This window comes from Lynx canadensis, chromosome B3 (genome assembly GCF_007474595.2).
Source record: "Lynx canadensis isolate LIC74 chromosome B3, mLynCan4.pri.v2, whole genome shotgun sequence".
Taxonomy (NCBI): domain Eukaryota; kingdom Metazoa; phylum Chordata; class Mammalia; order Carnivora; family Felidae; genus Lynx; species Lynx canadensis.
In genome coordinates this window covers 9362217-9378434 of record NC_044308.2, presented here as the reverse complement: position 1 = coordinate 9378434, position 16218 = coordinate 9362217, and the positions used below count along the sequence as shown (strand labels likewise).

The 16218-nt window shown below is 52.6% G+C and overlaps 1 protein-coding gene across 5 annotated transcripts in view; it reads right to left on the bottom strand.

Annotated features, from left to right (window-relative positions):
• The window catches only part of KLHL25 (kelch like family member 25), a 34099-nt gene that overhangs the window by 12605 nt on the left and 5276 nt on the right, over positions 1–16218 (bottom strand). For 2 of the 5 annotated variants that reach the window (XM_030317434.1, XM_030317440.1), the window contains exon 1: positions 10–218. The exons of 1 other annotated variant lie outside the window; for it this stretch is intronic. Coding sequence is in view for 2 of the 4 variants with exons in the window: in XM_030317436.1 (XP_030173296.1) it covers positions 1892–1997 (106 nt within the window). In the remaining 2 variants the exon portion in view is untranslated. Of the gene's footprint in view, positions 1–9; positions 219–1891; positions 2086–2203; positions 2283–16218 lie in introns of those variants that run through there. 2 more of the 5 variants (XM_030317437.1, XM_030317436.1) reach the window with 2 other exon arrangements.

Here is a 16218-nt window from a genome sequence, read left to right as displayed (position 1 = left end):
GCCCCTCACCTCAACCACAGGACATCTGGAAGCGGCTCGCCTTGACCGTCACGCGTCCAGGAGAGCCCTCAGCATTGCCTCCAGACCCGCTGCTCCCCAGGCCAGGCAAACGGCAAATGGCACTAGCATGCTCCTTCTTATTCAGGCCAAATGCCCAGGCTCCCTTCGTCCCTCCCCGGCACCAGCACCCGGCCCCCACCAAGTCCTGTGGCTCCTAAGTGAGCCCCGAGTCTGATCCTTATCTGACTGGCTTCTGCTTCTTTCTCCACGATCTGTGCTCCATCCAGAGACCAGAGTGATGATCCCATCACGCCCAGCTCAAAACCCTCCAAGGGTGTCCCAGCGCCCTCAGTGAAATCCTAAGTTCTCACCGTGGCAGCCAGGTCCCACGTGAGTTGACCCCTCCTCACTGGCTACCCCTCTGTCATCACATCCTGCCACTTTCCAACTCGCTCGCCCCCTCAGGCCACACCGGACTTCTTACTGGGCCTCAGGACCTTTTCACAGGTTCCTCCTCGGACTGGAATGTTCCCCTGCCTGTCTACATGGCCCACTCCGTCACCTCCTCAGAGAGTGACCTGACCACCTTTTGGGGTCACCTCCTCTCCACACCTCACCCAATTCTGCCTTACTCACGGCACCCACTGCTATGTAACACGCGTTTGTCCCCAGTCTCCCCAACCTGCTGAAGGTGGACACCACGGGTAGGGCTACCTGATGCGACCCCAACACCCAGTGGGACCTGGCACAGAGCGGCCACTCGCCTCGACTGAATGAACCCCGCCTTTGCTCATGACGAAGCCTGGAGACGCATACAGTGCACGGAATCCCCTTCACCTTGAGCACTCGTCCAGCCGCCCCAGAGAAGACGAAGGCTGGGCTGGAGAAGGCACTCGAGGGGGCCGCCACGATGGACGCGTGCGGTGGACACTCACAGCCTCGCTCGGGTCAGCGCTTGCAGAACCCGAGGCTGGGCATTTGGGCCCGGCTGGCCAAAGCGGCAGATCACCAGGCCCTGGCCCTGAGAGTGGAGCCCGATCCGTGTGCAATCCTACCGGCCACCGTGATGGGCCAAGCAGACTCTTGTCTGCGACGTTTCCTGAACTGCAGGGGAAGGTAGAGGTGCCAAGAGCACTGGGGCAGGGCAGGGGCGGGAGTGGTCGGTGGCCGTGCCACCCAGGACGGGAGCTGCATGGAGGAGGCAGAGCCCACGGCCAGGCTGCCCTTCTGCTCCGAGAGGGCTTTCCATCCCTTGTCACCTAGAGCCGCAAGCAGTACGAGCACTCACTGCACATCAGTTCCTGGGGGTCAGTGACCAGGGGCTGCTCTCCTTGCTAAGGGGTCTTCTACCTTCTCCACCTGCAGGGAGGGCACCCCCCCGCACACCGAAAACGGGTTGTATGAGATGGTTTTCCGTGTTCACTACCAGTCACACAGGCAGCCCCACGCAGGGCGGAGGATACGCAGGGTGCAGGACACAGGCTCCCGGCCAGTGGCGGGAAGGGTGAACGTGCCAGAGTGTGTGTGCCCCAAAGCGTGTCTGCCCAGAGCCTCCTTGGCTCCCTGCCTCGGGGGCCACGATAAATCAGACGCTCTCATGCTGTATCACAGAACTACTCTGACTACCTAAGCGTTGTCCTGGGCTTTGATGGATTTAAGGCACGTGAAGTAATAGCCATGCTCCAAACGAGCAATTTCTCATCCTGCTAAGAGGTATTGACCCGCCTCAGACCACACTTCTGCTCACACTGAGATCTTCACCTGCACAGAAGCAGTTAAAGTGCACCCAACAACAATGTGCCCGGCTCATTTCTCCCATCACCCTTGGAAAGTTGAAGAAACACACAAGGAAACAAAGTAGCCAGTGGTGAGACCTGCAGAAGAAACTTGCCTGTTCTCCAAAGACCCCAGCCACAGGAAGCTGAAGGCCCCCACTCCCAGGGAGAAATGCGCCAGAGGATCAAACTGCTGCCACTGTCCAGAAAGCCCGACTCCATCTGGCCGCAGCACCGACCCCCTCCCTGCCTCCCTCCACCTGCCAGGGGCCCCAGTTCCTCAAAATCAGGATGTCAACACTACTGCTCCTTGCGGGGGGCCAGAGGGAGTGGGAAAGCCCAGGGCCCCGCCCGGGGGTTGCAGGTAATGTGGTTCTGACTCACTCATCAACCATAAGCTTCCCGAACAATCCCCACGTGCTACGTACCAGGCATGAGAGACAGGGACGGACAGAGACAGGTTCCTGTCCCCGTGGGCCTGCGGTGTGGGAGGCGGAGACAGACCAGCAGTGAGGAAACAAAACAGCAGTAGGTCACGGTGACAAGAAGATGGTGGGGTCACTTAGGCTTCTGTGAAGAGGGGACACGTGAGCTGAAGCTTAACCAATGAGCCAGGCTATGACGACAGGGGAAAGGACGCTTCCAAGGTGGCAGGGCTGCGGACACAAAGGCAGGGCAGAAACGAAGTTGGCCTGTTGAGGGAAGAGAAAGGCCAGGCCGACAGGTAGGGGCACAGTCACATGGGGCTGGGGGACGACTAAAGATGCCCACAAACTGTGACACGGCTTCCACTGACAGGCGGGGTCTATGTCCCCTCCCTTTGAGCAGGTTCTGTGACCGACCAAAGGGAGCCGGAGAGACGCTGTGCCCATTTCCGGGCCCAGACCTTCAGACACTGGCAGCTTCCACTCTTGCAGTGCCCCCTCCGGGGGAAGCCAGACAACGGGAGGCCTGACCACACCTCGAGGAGACGGCAGCCTGCCACGTGGAGGAGGGCAGCCCGGCCGTTCCCCCTGCCCTTCTGGCCACGGGAGCCCAGGCACCACACACGCGAGTGAGGAAGTCGCCTTGGACAGCCCAGCTGCAGCAGGTGGGCCCCCGCCAGCAAGTCGGAACGGGGGCCCCAGACACTGGCCCCAGTGACTGCAAAGGTCACGCGTCACCCAACCTCAAACCCTGAGACAGATCCTGACTGAGCAACTGCTGGAGGCCAGGCTACGTTGAAGGCCCAAACCAAATCAAGATGGCGGCTCTCACTCTTGAATCTCGGGGTCGAGGTCAGGACACACGTAACAGAAAGGCCAAGGTGCGAGCGAGGGGGGAGGGGGCCTGGGGGTGGGGAGAGAAGGCAAGTATTCTGCAGATGCCTCTCTGGTGGCGGCATTCTGACGGCTGTGACCAAGTGGCCTGGAGGGAAGATCAGGGTTCCTCAGGGACGGCAGACAGAACGGGGTCCCTGAAGGCCACAGCCATGACCGTGTGGCGCTGGGAAAGTTCACTCGTCTCCCTGGGTCTGTTTCAACCACAGAGTGACACTAAAAGCAAGTGACAAACCAGACAGTACACGACACGCGCTTCCAGTGGCCTGGGCCTCTAGCATATGCTCACACGGCCAGCTGTTCCAGTATTGTTGCTGTTACTACCACGTCCGCTGAACAAAGAACGGAGCAGACACTCCGGATCCTGACTCCATCCCTACCCTCCGCTTTCTGGTTTCATTTTGTTTTGTAAGGAAGCTCTACGCCCAACGTGGAGTTTGAATTCACGACCCCGAGATCTAGAGGCACCCGCTCCACTGACAGCCAGCCGGGCGTCCCTCTGCTTTGCTCTGAATAAGGCAGTGCTCACGGTCTATTCGTGTTTAGGTTGTTCGGATTTTTTAAATGATTATATGATATTGTTGCGATCAGAAAAAAAAAAAATGCTAAAGGTTTCTGTCAAGCCTGTGAGGTCTGTGAAAAAGGAAGGAGTTAAATGCTATTAAACACCACATAAGCGCAGGGCTGTGTGATTCAACACCCGTTCCCAGGCAGGGATCTCGGGACTGACGCGTGACGCTGCGGCCCAGATGCCTGCCCCACCCCACCCCCACGTCTGGGGATCCAAGCACCTCAGGGAGCCTGCAGGGTGCAGGGGTATCCTTCTTCCCCTTGCCAAGTGGAAAGCAGACTAAGCACCCTTGTAGAGCACACAAATCTAATTGTTAATTGAAAGCAAATCAGTATGACCAGGGTAACTGAATCAGAGGCGCAGATCATTCCAGATACGAGTGCACTATCACACAAAGGGCCCTTTCCCTAAAAGCCTCTGCCTTTCAATGGTCCTTTCTTTAAGAAAGTAATAAAACTTTATGTACATTCAAAAAATTGTAGGTACCTTTTTATTATTTTTTTTTTTAATTTTTTTATTTTTTTGACAGAGCAAGCATGCACTCAAACAGGGGAGGGGCAGAGAGAAGGGGAGAGAAATCCCAAGCAGGCTCCGTGCTGTCAGCACAGAGCCCGATGCGGGGCTTGTACCCACGAACTGTGAGATCATGACCTGAGCCGAAATCAAGAGTCAGACACTTAACTGACTGAGCCACCCAGGCGCCCTGTAGGTACCCTGTTTTTAATTTAAAATGCAAAGGATTAGAATTATTTGTATTTTTGTGTGTATGTATTTTGATTTTGTTTTCCATCTCTTTATTGTGCAAGATTCCAATCCTGCAGTAAAGTCATGATAATTGTGTAACACTCCTTGTGTCGGCTGGATGCAACTTTGCCCCACGCCAGCCCACAGCCTCACCCCATCCCTCCTGCAGGGGAATGGGCTGGCTGTAAGGGCGGTTCGAGAACAGAGCCTGGCTCAGGGAAGGGGTGAGGGTGTTGCTTCACCCAGCACTTAGTAACAAATGAGGTTCCTCTTTTGGTGGTACCCAAATGACTCTGCATCGGATGGCTCCCCATGAAAGGCAGAGAGCAGATCGGTTCGCCCCTGAGCTCATCTCACGGGGCAGATTTCCAACTGCCTTCCACACCTCTGACAGACCACACTGCAGGACAACCCGCTTCTCGCCTGCTATCTGAGGTCTCGATCACCAGTGCCACAGTGCCTCCCCTACAGTGCCCCGTGGTGGGCGGTTAGTCCTAAGGCCCACCCGTCCACCTGTAACCAAAGCCTGGAAGGGGATGGGGATCCCAGGAGACCCGGAGGGTGGGCAATGGCTTCAGCGCCTTCTCCACGTGCTCTTGCCTTTTCCCTCGGTGCTCCCTCAGGTTAAGCACACTTGAGGAAGGACAGCTTCTTTGGCTTCCAAGATTGAGCCAGGATCCAGGCTGCTGCAGCCTCTGCTAGCCAGGAGGCCGTGCTCTTATTACAAGCTGATAGACCTACCGAAGTGGAAGCCAACTCTGCTAGTGTGCAAACTTCCCCTCTGGGGAAGGGCTCGGGGGGTTGCTCTGCGTTCGTTTACCCAGGGGAATAGGCCCCTCCCAGAGGAGGCACAGGACAGGAGGTGAGGGGTCAAGGCTGTGCAACCCTCCTGGATGATGAAGCAACACTTGTTGCAAACAGTAGAGAGTTCTGGTCAGGACGGGAGCCAGACAAAACGCATGATCACCAGGGGCCTCTGCCGTGCTGGGCGTCGCACACAGAAGGGGTGGTCCCCCAACCACGCCCGGCCCGCTCAGGCCTGTCCGCTTTAATCAGGGTGGGCCAGGTTCTGCAGCATCAACAAACACCCCCGTAGCTCAGAGGCTTCGGAGGACGGCAATTTCTCTCTGGCTCATACCACTTGCATCATGGTTTGGGGGGTGGTGGGGGGTGAGTGTGAAGAGTGTCCTTGTCATCACTATCAGCCCCAGGGACCCAGATGACAGAGCAGCACCCCGTCACCGGTCAGTAAGCCACAGGGAAGAGAGAGGGCGCTTGGGAACTCCGCACACGGCCTGGAAGACACACACCTCTTTCGCTCCCATCTCCTTGGCCCAAACCAGGCACATGGCTTCACTCACCCACGAGGGCCAGAGGCGCAATCCTGCCACCTGCCCCACTGTTTCGGTAACCTGCACGTGGGAACGGGAGCTCCGAGATTAACGGCAGTGACGGTTCCACCAGCACTAAGTTATAGTTATCAAGGACTTGCTCCATTGCAGGCGCTGCTCCAAGTGCTTTCTGTGTGAACGCGTGCAACCCTCACCACGGCCTTATGTCCAACCCTCAACCTGCACCTCACGGGAGGGACGCTGGGCAAAGAGCTCCCACCTCTGCGCTTTGTGAGCCCAGATCTGTATCGTTCTTTCCACACACCAAAGGGACAGAAGAGAGGCTCTGGGGGCCACAGCCCGGGGCTCCAGCCACTGGACACCCTTCTCCGTATCCCCCTTGGAGTAACCCTTGTCAACCCTTCTGCGCACCTGGAACAGCGCCATCTCGAGGAGAATGAAGCCTCCGTGCTCCGAGACCCCCAACGCGGGTAATGAATCAACTTTTCTCCTGTGCGTGGCAAAGGGTCCTAGTGCGAAAGCGGCCTCTAGGGTCATTTTCTGGGTCCTGTTCAGATGAGGACACCAGGCTAAGCAAGGCCACCTCAGGGAAAGGATCTAATGGTCCCCCACGCTGTGTCTAGCTGCTCAAAGACAAGGGCAGGGTTCTGTCAGCTCCGCACCGGCCAGGTTTTGTTCTTTCAGAGAAGCCATCTTGCTAAGGAGAGAAGCGAACCCTCAGGAGGGGCTGTGTGGGCCATGTACCCAGCCCACAGCGGCCAAGGCCATGGTGCTCAGCACCCTGTTCTCTGCTCAGAGCCCTGCCTTCTCAGTGTGAGCTCCATGGACCAAGTTAGACAGGCCAAGGGGCACACCCAGGAGCTCAATCATTTTTACTGACAAGACAATGTAGGATTGAAAAGCACAAGATACAAAAGACGCAAATCCCCTGGAATGTCAACCCAGAACACAGGCATTTTCATGAGGGTGAGGGGGGGAGGGAGATGATGGCTGGGGACACTGCCCTGCGGGGGCAAAACCTCATTCTTGGGGGGGGGGGGAGGTGGAAAAGATGTTGTTTTTATATACAGAGCATATGTACACAGCACATAGACTTATATCTGGTATTAACATTTATGGGAGGGTAAGGAGAATCAGGGGGAGGGGGGAAGTTCTAAGAAAGTTTTGGGGGAAGGTGACAAGGTTAAGCCAGTCTCCGAACAGAGTAACTATTTTTGTGTTGGCTCATTTTTGCCTTTTATCCCCAAACGTTTTACATTGTTGCAGTTACAGAACGTTATTTTACATTGTTTTTACCTATATACACAGTTTCCATATTCCTATCCTTCACTCACTACTGAACAAAGGTGGATTGAGCGCCTGTGAGGTGCAGGCCCTGGCATCCAGTCTTCCGGGCTCCCTCATGAAACGGCCCAGCGTCTGTGTGGTTGTCACATGTAACTTTTGGTGTCTGTGAAATGCAGAACAACTATGACTTAGGAAGTCATTCATCCACAGTTCTAAAATTTCTATCAAACAAATCACATCTCTGCTTATGTTGAATTACTGGTATTCTCTTGAGATACAATCTTGGGAGAAGAATTCTAGATGTTTGATGTCACAAAGTCCTAAAAGTTCTGTCTGCCGTGCTTAAACCACCCCTGCAACAAGGCGACTTCTTTCAGCTAAGTGGGCGGGTGGGGGTGGGTGGGTGGTGTAGACACCTCCAAATTCATCAGGGCAGGGCAGACAGAAGCTACCACTCAGCTTCTTCTGCCATATCCTGTCCCCCCTCAGCTCGGTGGGGCCGCCTGGACCATCTCTGGCCCCCGAAGCCGGGAGTCTGCAGGTCTGGCTGTTGGCTCCAGCTGGGATCAGGGCCAGTGTAATGGATACCACTGCTCTAATCAGAGAGGGGACAGAGAACTCTGCACTCAGGCTCACCCATCTGTTGAAATAACTGGTTTCCTTTCACTTATCCAGAGTGACACAGGGAGAAACAAAGGGGGCAGAGAGAACAGTCCCCTCCAAAGCAAACATTGCATCATGACCCCGGGCTCCTCCCTCTTCAGAAGGATTAGCCTGGCCCTCAGCAAACAGAGCGGGGGCTGGGGACCCAGAGAGAGGCAGTCTCTTTTCCTGTCTGGTCCCTTGAAAGGTTCAGAGTCCCACAGATGGAGCCGCTCAAAGCACTCTGGCCTAGATATCACTTTCAATGAGCCACCTGGAGTCTTGGCGGCAAATGGAGAAGAATACAACAGGAAAATAAAAAAACACCAAGAGTAAAGCGCTAGCCATTTCCTGGTGTGGGTCCTTCTCCCTGTTCATTCTTCTCCAGGCTGTCAGTGCTGCTGTGCAACTGCAATCTGAGTGCTGTTCAATTCCCAAGGCCCAGGATGCAGCTCTGTCTTCTCCGCGGAGCCGGAGAGCGATTCGGAGTATCTTTCAAACTGACAGCTGCAGGTGCCCTCGGCCCGGCATTTCCACTCCAAGGAACCTCACCTTCAGTCCTACTTGCACATGGGCCTTTGGCTGCAAGCAAAAGGCTGGAAGCAACTCAATATTCATAAATAAGAGCCCTAGTCAAATACACCTTGGTTCATTCATTGAGTGGAACACTGTGCAACCCAATATATACACATATGTATTTTTTTAGAAAAATTTTTTATTATTTTTTCAATGTTTATTTTAGAGAGAGAGAGAGAGAGAGAGAAAGAGAGACAGAGCATGAGTGGGGGAGGAGCAGAGAGAGAGGGAGACACAGAATCAGAAGCAGGCTCCAGGCTCTGAGCTGTCAGCACAGAGCCCGATGTGGGGCTCGAACTCACAAACTGTGAGACCATGACCTGAGCCAAAGTCAGACACTCAACTGACTGAGCCACCCAGGCGCCCCCAAATACATATATATATATATATATTTACATAAGAAACCAGACTGCCTATGCTCACACACACAGAGACATGCTATACACACACCCGTGTATACGTGCAAGGACTATCTCCGGCAGGCTGTGTAAGAAACATTAGTGCGCTGGGGAGAACAGTGGAAACCCCGTACCCCTCTGAACCTGCTGAATTCCATGCCAGATACAGTATCACTTTTTCAAAACCCTGTCATGTGTGAGCCTTTGTGCTGGGTGCTTTAAATGCATCCTTTTACTTAATCCTTAAGACACATCTTCAAGGTCCCAATTGTAAAGATGGGCAAACAGGCTCACAGAAGATAAAAACAAAAAATGCACACACATCTTTAGTATTCAAACCTGTTTTGCTCCCAAGTCCCTGCTCAAATGGCACAATGGGGGTTATTTACGAAGACAAAGAACCTTCCTGGCTACAAATACTGGGTACATACAGCAGAATGGAAGAGCATATTTTAAATGAAAACCCCTGATTTCTCAAGCACCCCTGCTGCACTTAGCAGACCTGCATCCTCCCTCCTGGGCTTCAGGAAAGGAGGAAGCATATGGGCTTAGTAAAGCCAGAAGAGTGCCAGCTGCAGAGGACAGTGGATGACCTGGGGACACACCAGGTCTGTGTCACAGGCTTTCTCTCAGGCACCTGCCTTCCCCCTTGCCTGGAGAACAGCCACATAGGTCTGGGGCCTCCCCTCTAGCTGGCACTGCCACGACTGTGCTGTAAGACCTGTGCCTGGTATTCAAATGCTCTGGGCTTTTGTTTCCACATTTGTAAAATGGGGATGAAAATAATCACACAACCTCAGGATCGCTGAGGGGGCTAAAGGCTGAGAGCCTTTAGTACTGAGAGCTGGGCTCATGGCCTGGTACTCAGCTCCCGGTTTACAGGTGCATGGGGCAGCACAGTGCTTTCAAACAGTTTGGTCTCAGGATCTTTCTACAAGTTAAAAATGACTGAGGACCCTAAGTAAGGGGCTTTTCTTTATGTGGTTTTGCCTATTGATAGTTATCAAAATTAAATTTTAAATGTTTTAAAATTAAAACTGGGAAAAAACTTAAAATGTGTATTAGTTAACAACAGGGGCACCTGAGTGGCTCGGTCAGTTCGACGTCTGACTTCGGCTCAGGTCATGATCTCCTAGTTCATGAGTTCAAGTCCCGCATCGGGCTCTGTGCTGACAGCTCGGAGCCTGGAACCTGCTTCACGTTCTGTGTCTCCCTCTCTCTGCTCCTCCCCCACTCACGCTCTGTCTCTCCCCCTCTCAAAAATAAACATTAAAAAAAATTAGAAAAAAACAATAAACCATTATATGTTAACATAAATAACAACTGTGTTTCATAAATCTATTTTCAAAAAAAAACTTTAAAAAAAATTTTTTTAAATTGAGAATACTGACTGGATCCCCATATCTGCTTCTGCATTGTTTGCTGTGAAACGTTTCCATTGAAGAATGTGCAGAGAACCCAGCCTCACGGGGACAGGTTGTTAGAAGAGGGAGACTGCAAGAGCCTTTTCAGATAATTTAGGATATTCTTCTTGGATACCACACCAAGACCTGACAAGTGGTAGTTTCCTAGAGATTCACTGCGGTGTGTGCGGTGTGGAACCTGAGCCTGAGTCAGTGAACTTTTGTACTCTGACATTCCGACCTCCTGGTCTACCCTACACTTTGAATGGACTGTTCCACATTGTTCGGTAATACCGTGCAATGGTCACTGGGAAAACATCAGCTCACTAAGCTATGTGCTCTGAATCAGTGGAAAAGGCAAGTAACACTTTGGCATTGCCATGGAAACAGTTTTGACCTTGTGGACCCAAAAAGAGACTCCGGGATCCTCCCGACCACACTTTTAGAACACCGGGTTAGCAGAATTCCCTTACCCTCCACATTAGCCATGCTTTTTGGGAAGAACTCAGAGGAAAATTTCTGTGGAGAGCAGGGGGTGACTGACAGCTGAATCGCCTGCCCCTGCTGGTCTTGGTCCCCTGTCTGCTTGCACGGAGGAGCAGTCACATGGGCCAGTGCCCTCTAACCCACGGCTGGCTGGCCTCCCCACCTGCCCTGCTCCTCCCTTCACTACCAGCCACTTTTTTCTTACCACAGAACCCCCTCCTTTCCCCCCAAAATAACAGATTTGGGCACCTTGTACTGGGCAGGGCCTCAGATAGTAAAGTACAGGGGCCACGCATGGGCTGCTGCCCTTGGGCTTTGCAGCTGATAGTTCTTGGTCTCCTGAAATTACATATGTGTGTATATTTATAGCCAAATGCACGGGTGCCCAGAAATCACAACTCACTCATATACATTTTTAGCACATCGTTTGGCCACCAAGTTCTATTAAATCTTCCTTCCCGGTCCATTGTGTCACTGGTTCTATGCTGGAGATAAGGTGAGGCCTTCACCTCTGCAGGCTGGGCTACCAGAGGCCCCGGCCTCTCCCACGCCCAGCAATCTGAGGCCAAATGCTTTGCTCCTGACCACCAATCTCTCCTGCTCAAAAACCTTCAGTGAGGGTTGGACATCCAAGCCTTGGCCAGCCTGTCTCCCCCTCCAGCTTCGTCGCCCACCCCAGCCCCTCTCCCTGCCTCATGCAGATACAGGCTGGCCTTTCCAGCTCTCCTGCCAAGTCTCAACTCCTCCATGAAACCTCATGTCACTGTCACGCCTTTCTCTGGCTGATATGTAGGGGGATTGCATATACATGATGCTCAAAAAATTCACGGGACAGGTAATCTGAGTACCCACTATGTGCAGGGCCCTGTACTATGTACCAGGGATGTGGCCATGGTAAATACACATTTTTGTCTTCTTTCCTGCAGCTGACATTCTGATACCCGTGGACCCTTTCCTACAGCATTGTGATGTTTCTTGTCCGGCACTCTTACTCCTTCAGGTCATTGTGTGTTGTGCCCTTATTTTAATTTCCAGCTCCTCCAGGACAGTATTCTGTGTCATCTCTGCTGCCTAGAATGTATGTGATGCTCAATAAATACTGCTCAACGGAAAGTGGATAAGCCACAATACCCACTGAATAAGAATCAGAAAGGTCCAGACATCTGTCAAACCCAGGTGAGATATTCCTGATGTCTGTTGTATTAACTTGCAGTATGGTTGACAGCTTTCATGTTTAAATATCTTAAGTGCTACATGGGAAGGCGCTCTGCCCTGCCCTCAACCCTGCCCTGGACGGTGTCTCATAAATTGTAGGAATCAAACTGGAGAGGCCAATGAGGTGGCTAGGCTGGCTCTAAGCCTCTGGTTGCAAAGCCCAGTACTGCTGTCTGTACCCCAGATATTTATATTCCATGATCTTCGGCTTTCCATCTGGAAAATGGGGGTGAAAGGAACTGTCCCTCTGTGAACGTACTATCCTGGGATTAAAGGAGAGAATCCATCTGTCTCTGTCTCTCAAAAATGAATAAACGTTTAAAAGAAAAAAGGGGGGTGGGGTGGGGAATGCCTGGGTGGCTCAGTCGGTTAAGCGTCCGACTTCGGCTCAGGTCATGATCTTGCAGTTTGTGGGTTCCAGCCCCGCGTCGGGCTCTGTGCTGACAGCTCGGAGCCTGGAGCCTGCTTCGGATTCTGTGTCTCCCCTCTCTCTCTCTGCCCCTCCCCCGCTCACGCTCTGTCATTCTCTCTCTTTCTTGCTCTCGCAAAACCATTGAATTTTTTTTTTTTTTTTAAAGGAGAGAATCCAGGTAAAGAGCTTAGCACAACAGGGCACACAACATTTACTCAGCTCATGAGAACTGCTATTCTTAATACTGTCCGTGTGGCCCCTGGTGGCATGAGCCCTGTGGCAAAGATGGCTGGCCCCCTGATCTCCACCCCTGGCTTTCCTCCTGCAACCTACATGGCATGCGTGCCACTGTCACCCATGTGGCAGAGGAATCTGTAGGTATAATTAATGATGTTACTAATCAGGTGACCTAGAAACAGAGAGCTTATCGGGGTGGGCCTGACCTAATCACAGGAGCCCTTTACAGCAGAGTTTTCTCCAGGTGATCACAGACCTGGATGCCAGAGATTTGAAGCAGGAAAGGATTTGATGCCCCACTTCGGGTTTGGAGATGGAGGGGACCATGTGGCACAAAACGTGGCAGCCTCTAGGAGCCAAGATCAGCATCCAGCCGACAGCCAGAGAGGACAGGGGACGTCAGTCCTACAACCAACCACCAGGAACTCGATTGTGCCAAAAACCTGAATGGCCAGGAAGTAGATTCTACCCCGGGGCCTCAGGGTAAGAGCTCAATACCTTGACCTTGGACTTATGGTCCAAGACTCTAAGCAGAGAACCCAGTCCAGCCAGCTTAGGCTTCTGCCCTACAAAGCTATGAGCTAATAAGTAAGTACAGCCTAAGCCACTAAGTTTGTGGTGATCTGTTATGCAGCAAGAGAACGTCATATAAGGCCAGCTTGGCCTTTAGCCATAATGCACATAGAGGAAAAGCATACCAGGTGCTTGTCCAAAGGGTTTGGGGACCACTCGCACCTTCTGTCTCCTTAATTGCTGCCATATGTGATGCTTCAGAGTCAGGACTGTCTTACTCATTTCCACCCCTCGCACTTAGCAGTGCGGGAATCGTGTAGCAGGCTGTCAATTTCACTGAACAAAACTTCAACTTCTAGGGCAGTCAGGAAGAGAATGGTTTAGCTGGTTAGCTTCAGTCCCACGACCAGCCAATTATAAGGTGATGGGGTGCAATTATCTGGGCAAAACCCAGCAAAGGCCTCTTTTTTGCCAAGAGAAGTCCAGACCCTGCAAAGAGTTCAGAGGAAGCCACTACCAGCAACTAGGGGAGGTATGTGTCCACGTGCAAAGTGTCTTGCTTTACACACCAACCGACCATGCCGTGGTTCCTGCCTCAGCCTGCGGCAGCCTCCCAGGGCTCAGCTGGCCAACCAAACCCTGACATTTTGCTTGTAATTGTACCTTCCAGTAAAAAGTCCTAGTTGCAGTGGTAAAAATAGCAACTACAACTTCCTGCAGCACCGATATACCAGTCCATCTCGGTGCTGGAAAGGAAACCTGGGGTCTGAGCTCACTCCAGCTCCATGAAACACCCACAAGCTGGGCTCAGGATGGCAGTGGGTGGGACCCAGCAAGGGCAGCCCACTGGTGCCCCTGACCCTGTGAACCACCCTCAGATAGGCTCCCGAGATGCTCCCCTCACTCCCTTCTTGAAAAACCCAACCCTCAGAATCAGAGGATATCTGAGAAAGGTAAAAAGTTGCCAGCAGCCAGGCTTCCCACCCTCTTCTCCTCCTACTCACTAGCTGCCAAGGTACAAAGAGGGGAGGCCCTCCACCAAAGCCCTTTGGGGATTCCAAGGTGCCCTTGTTCATCTGCTCTTTATTACCCTCCCCCATGTGTGTCTACCTTCCTGTCTGTGGCCCACTGTTCCCTGCAGCTGTCTTAACCAGGTCGAGATGGAGGGGATAACAGAAGCCTCCACCAGGACTTACGTCTGAGTCATCCCCAGGCAGCAGGGCTCAGCCCAGCCTGGATGCTGTCCCCCAAGAAGTGGAGGTGAGCTGTTACAGCCGACTTAGGGCATGACAGGAGAGCCTGGCTAAAATGCCACCAGGCACCAGAATCCCAGCAGTCAGGTTGCCTGCCCCCTGAGGGCCCAATGCCACCCAGGAACCACATGGGTGCGGTTCTCCCTGGCCCCAGATTCCTCCTTTCCTCATCTACCAATCTCCAGAGCTTCCCATCCTTCTGTCTCTGAATCAAGTGCAAGGGCCCTTTTGTCAGTCTTTTACTTGTTTTAAAGCCTCCTGTTACAGGAAAACTGACCAGGACCCCCAAAGTAATAGAATCAATAAAGTTCTAAGGGCCCCAGCCTTCGGTCTCCACCAACAGGTAAACACGGGGCTCAGCCTGTGGTGACCAATGCCCCTTTCTGAGTCTTTTTATGGACAGGCTAGAGAACTTTCTCTACCTTCCTGGCTCATTTCTCCATTCCTGCAGGTGAGACAGGGAGGAACACACCTACTCAGCTAGCCCTCTGACTTCTCTCTCAGGCCACGTGGTGGATGCCAGGCAGGTGTCCCACCTAAAGCCACCCCAGCCCTTCCTCTAGACACACTGGCTGTTTAGAAACACTCAGATTCACTCACACGTTCTAGGCTTCAGATATCTCGCTCTCACTGCTAAACCCCATGATGTTTGTAGAACTTTTCAGCATAAAATGAACTTTCAGGAATGTTTTCCCAAGCGCAATGCACAGCAGCCTGGCTGGGGCGGGGCGGGGATTAAAAGGGCCTCATTTCACAGATGAAGCTTCGCTGGAGGTCAGGAGACCAGGCACAGGCAGAGCCAGCAATCACTAAACCTTGATATTCTGGAAAAACAAAGATGGATGAAAACAAAAAGAGAAAGCCTGGATAAACTGGATCACTTTTGTTTTGTTTGCTTGTTTTAAAGGAATAATGACATCATTCCCTCCCCCATCACATGAGCTAAAAGTGAAAACGTGGATAATATCAAGTATGGGTGAGGACGTGGGCAACCGGGCTCCCAAACACTATCAGTGGGTGAGTGATGTGCCTAAGTCTTCGGGAAAGGCATTCGGCTTTGACGACGAAAATTAAAAATCAGAAACATGCACGATCAAGGACGCACAAGACTTCATGGACTGTATGAAGGGAAAAAGAAAAAATATCAGACATGACCTAACATCTCCCGGGGGACAGGGTAAGATGAAAGATGGTGGCTTGTGTGGCTGTGCCATGTGGAGGGGTGCCACTACACACAGAGTGACATAAACACAAAATCTGTACAGGAAAAGGGGGACCAGTACGGTATGCACCAAACCACCGATGGATACCAAGGACGAGGTGGACCTCCACACCAGGCTGCATTTTTTTCCTACGGGGTTATTCATTTATAAAGGAAATCTACTGATGTATTACCGAAATGAAAAAAAACAAACAACTTTACATGTTTTCTGTAGCCTCCGTAGGGATCAGAAGATTCCAGAATGTGATGGCTGTCGCCTATCTCTGGCTGCATCCCCCTCCGCGGCCCACGATGTTCCCGGCCTACACACTCACCTGCTCCCTGGCTGGCAGGCCCTTCCGCAGACCTTCCCATGGGCACCTCGGTCCAGTCTTGCAGGTCTTGGCTCAAATGTCACCAGCCCAGAGAGGCCTTCTCTAGGCCCCCTTGAGCTCCCACCTTGACCTTTTCCTCCCCACCCACCTCCAGCAGCCCTAATGGCAGCTGTATTTATTTTGTCCATGTGATGTCTGCCTCCCTCGGTTGAATAAGGCCTCCAGGACGGTGGGGACCTTGCCCTGTTTTCTGCTGCATCCCAGAGCGTGGTAGAGAACAGGTGGCAAAAAATACTCACTGGATACACTGGGAATGGGGATGCTAAAAATAGTCTACTTCCTCACCTCTCAGTGGGGAAACTGAGGCAGGCTCTTGCCATGCCACTCACACCCTAGCAGTGTGCTACAACCACCTGACTACGTGTCTGCCTCACATGCCAGGGGCCGAACTTGCTAGAAGGGATCCTCTGAACTCCACTTCTTTTTCCCAGTTTCTAGT